This window comes from Panthera uncia (assembly GCF_023721935.1).
Source record: "Panthera uncia isolate 11264 chromosome C1 unlocalized genomic scaffold, Puncia_PCG_1.0 HiC_scaffold_3, whole genome shotgun sequence".
Taxonomy (NCBI): domain Eukaryota; kingdom Metazoa; phylum Chordata; class Mammalia; order Carnivora; family Felidae; genus Panthera; species Panthera uncia.
The window spans coordinates 15640673-15642927 of NW_026057584.1; the positions used below are offsets into that span (position 1 = coordinate 15640673).

Genomic DNA, 2255 nt, shown 5'->3' on the forward strand with positions numbered 1-2255 from the left:
TGATGTCCCACCACCCTGCCCTCTACTCATCACAGCTCCCCCGTCACAAACTAACATACTGCAAAAAGAAACAGTATTACCCCAAGTCATAGTTATCAAATCTGAAACCAGGAACTAGAAAGCTAAAGTGGTCTCTAGTAAGTTGTCCAAAGACCCCTCACCCTTAAGACATCTATCACATTCACGATTCACAAAGAGTAAACAGTAAATTCCGTTTCAAATATCATAGAAACTTACCAGCTGTTTAGGACAATTCCTGCATTGGTATCTTACTGGTTCCTTTCCGCCATTTTCCTTCAGCTGATTTTCCATTCATCTGTCCTTTCCACAAACATTCTCTGGAGCATCTTACTGCCTTCCGCAGATAACACAGAGAAGAAGTGGAAACACTCCCATCTCATGGGAACCCAGAGTACCCTCCTCTTCACCTTCCTTGTTGTGGTTCTTTCTCTTCATGGGGGCAGGTCCAACCTGGAGAAAAAAGGGAAGAACTTTCTGGTTAGGCCCCCCCTCCTCGCAAACCACCAATCCTATGTTCTACTGAGTGCTCCTTTCAAGAAACACTGCTTCTTGCTAAGCTGCCCAGTAGAGTTTCTATTAGTTTTAATAAATCAAGAGGATCTCTTCCAGTTACTCAGGGAATTTTTGGCTCTCTACATTCGCATATTAAAAGTTTAAGTGGAAGATGGTGGTGAGTGATGCCGGGGGGTTAGTTTAAGCTAGACTTTGAAATGCGTGAACCTGTTTGAGAACAGCAATTCCCCCCCCCCCCCCCCCCCCGAAAACGCCTGCGCACCAAGGAAAGAGCTACCTCCTCCCCTGTGGTCAGCGCCAGGAAATCAGCAAGACCTGGCTACGAGTCTCTGTCTTCTTGCCTCCTTCAATCCCAGCAAGCAATATTTCAAGGGGGAAAGAAAGATACCGTTTAGCTCCAAAATTTCCTCCAAACGGTGAAAGGAACATGCCAGCCCTCCGCTTCCACACTGTGAATGCTGCAGGGCTACCTGGGCTTTGCTAATACAAGTGGAAAGTGTATATAAATGGCAGGGTAATTACTGGCTTTCGCCCTTGGACGGAGAAATGAGATCACGATTTTCACGAACAGGAACCGGAGCTGCCGCCGCTGCCCTGGCTGCCGCTTCCCCTCCCTGCGCGGGTCCCGCATTACATCACCGGTGAGCTCTTGCTGGTGGGGGGTGGGGGGGGGCGGGCGAGGAGGCTCCGCCAGGGACTCAGCCCCAAACCAAGGGGAGTAAACATGGAATAACGAGGGTAAACGGGAGGAGGACGAGGGAGAGGAATAAGGAAAAAGCAGGACCAGGTTTCCCACCGCCACCACCACCCCTCGTCTGTTTGCCGGGGAGGGGGAGGGGGTGTGTGCAAGGGCGCCACATCCTGAAGCAGCCGCACCCCAAATTTCGTTCCTGCACCGCCCCCCCCATCCTTCCTCCACTTCCAATTCCAACAAAAACTGACATCCAAAGGGGCCAGGAGAGCGGCCTTGAGAAGCTCAGGGGGGGACTGCGGAGAGACGCCAGGGGATTGGGAGGGACCGAGGCGCCCGCGCCTTGGGGCAGCGTGAGGGAAGGCGGTCGTCGCTGCGCCCCCGCCCGGCCCAGCCAGCGGTGCCTCCCCCGCCAGGCGACAGCAGCCCGAGGGGGGAGGCAGAAGCGCCTCCTCCCTGCCGAGAGCCGAGGCGACGACCGAGGGGGAGGAAGACTCCTCACCTTGCCCCCGATGAGGGGCGGATCATGCCATGGCAGCGCCGGCGAGCGACAGCGGCGGCGGCGGCGGCGAGCGGAGCCCAACCAGCAGCCCCGGGAGCTCGACAGGAGCCGGGGTCGCCGCGGCGGGAGCCCGGGACGGCGGGGACGCGGCCGCTCGGAGCGCCGCCGTGACCGTCCCCGGCCTGCCTCCGCTCGAGGACTACGAGTGCAAAATCTGCTACAACTACTTCGACGCGGACCGGCGCGCGCCCAAGCTGCTGGCGTGCCTGCACACCTTCTGCCAGGAGTGCCTGAGCCAGCTGCAGCTCCGCGCCGCCGCCGCCGCCGCCGCCGCCTCTGCGAGCGCCGCGCCTGAGCGCCCGCTGCGCCCGCCGCCCTGGCACGGCCCGCCCGGCGCCATCGCGTGCCCCGTGTGCCGCCACCGCACGCCGCTGCCCGACAGCCGCGTGCACGGCCTGCCCAACAACACCAAGCTCGCCGAGGCCTTCCCTCTGGCCCTGCGCGCCGCGCACGACCCGCTGCCCCAGG

At 59.5% G+C, this 2255-nt stretch overlaps 1 protein-coding gene across 1 annotated transcript in view; it reads left to right on the top strand.

The window, feature by feature from the left end:
- The first annotated feature begins 1660 nt into the window (after positions 1 to 1660).
- LOC125910964 (dual specificity protein phosphatase 8) overlaps positions 1661 to 2255 on the top strand; it is a 1426-nt gene continuing 831 nt past the window's right edge. Inside the window, exon 1 of the mRNA XM_049614486.1 lies at positions 1661 to 2254. Within this exon, the coding sequence (XP_049470443.1) occupies positions 1757 to 2254 (498 nt within the window). The 5' untranslated portion in view covers positions 1661 to 1756. The remainder of the gene's footprint in view (position 2255) is intronic.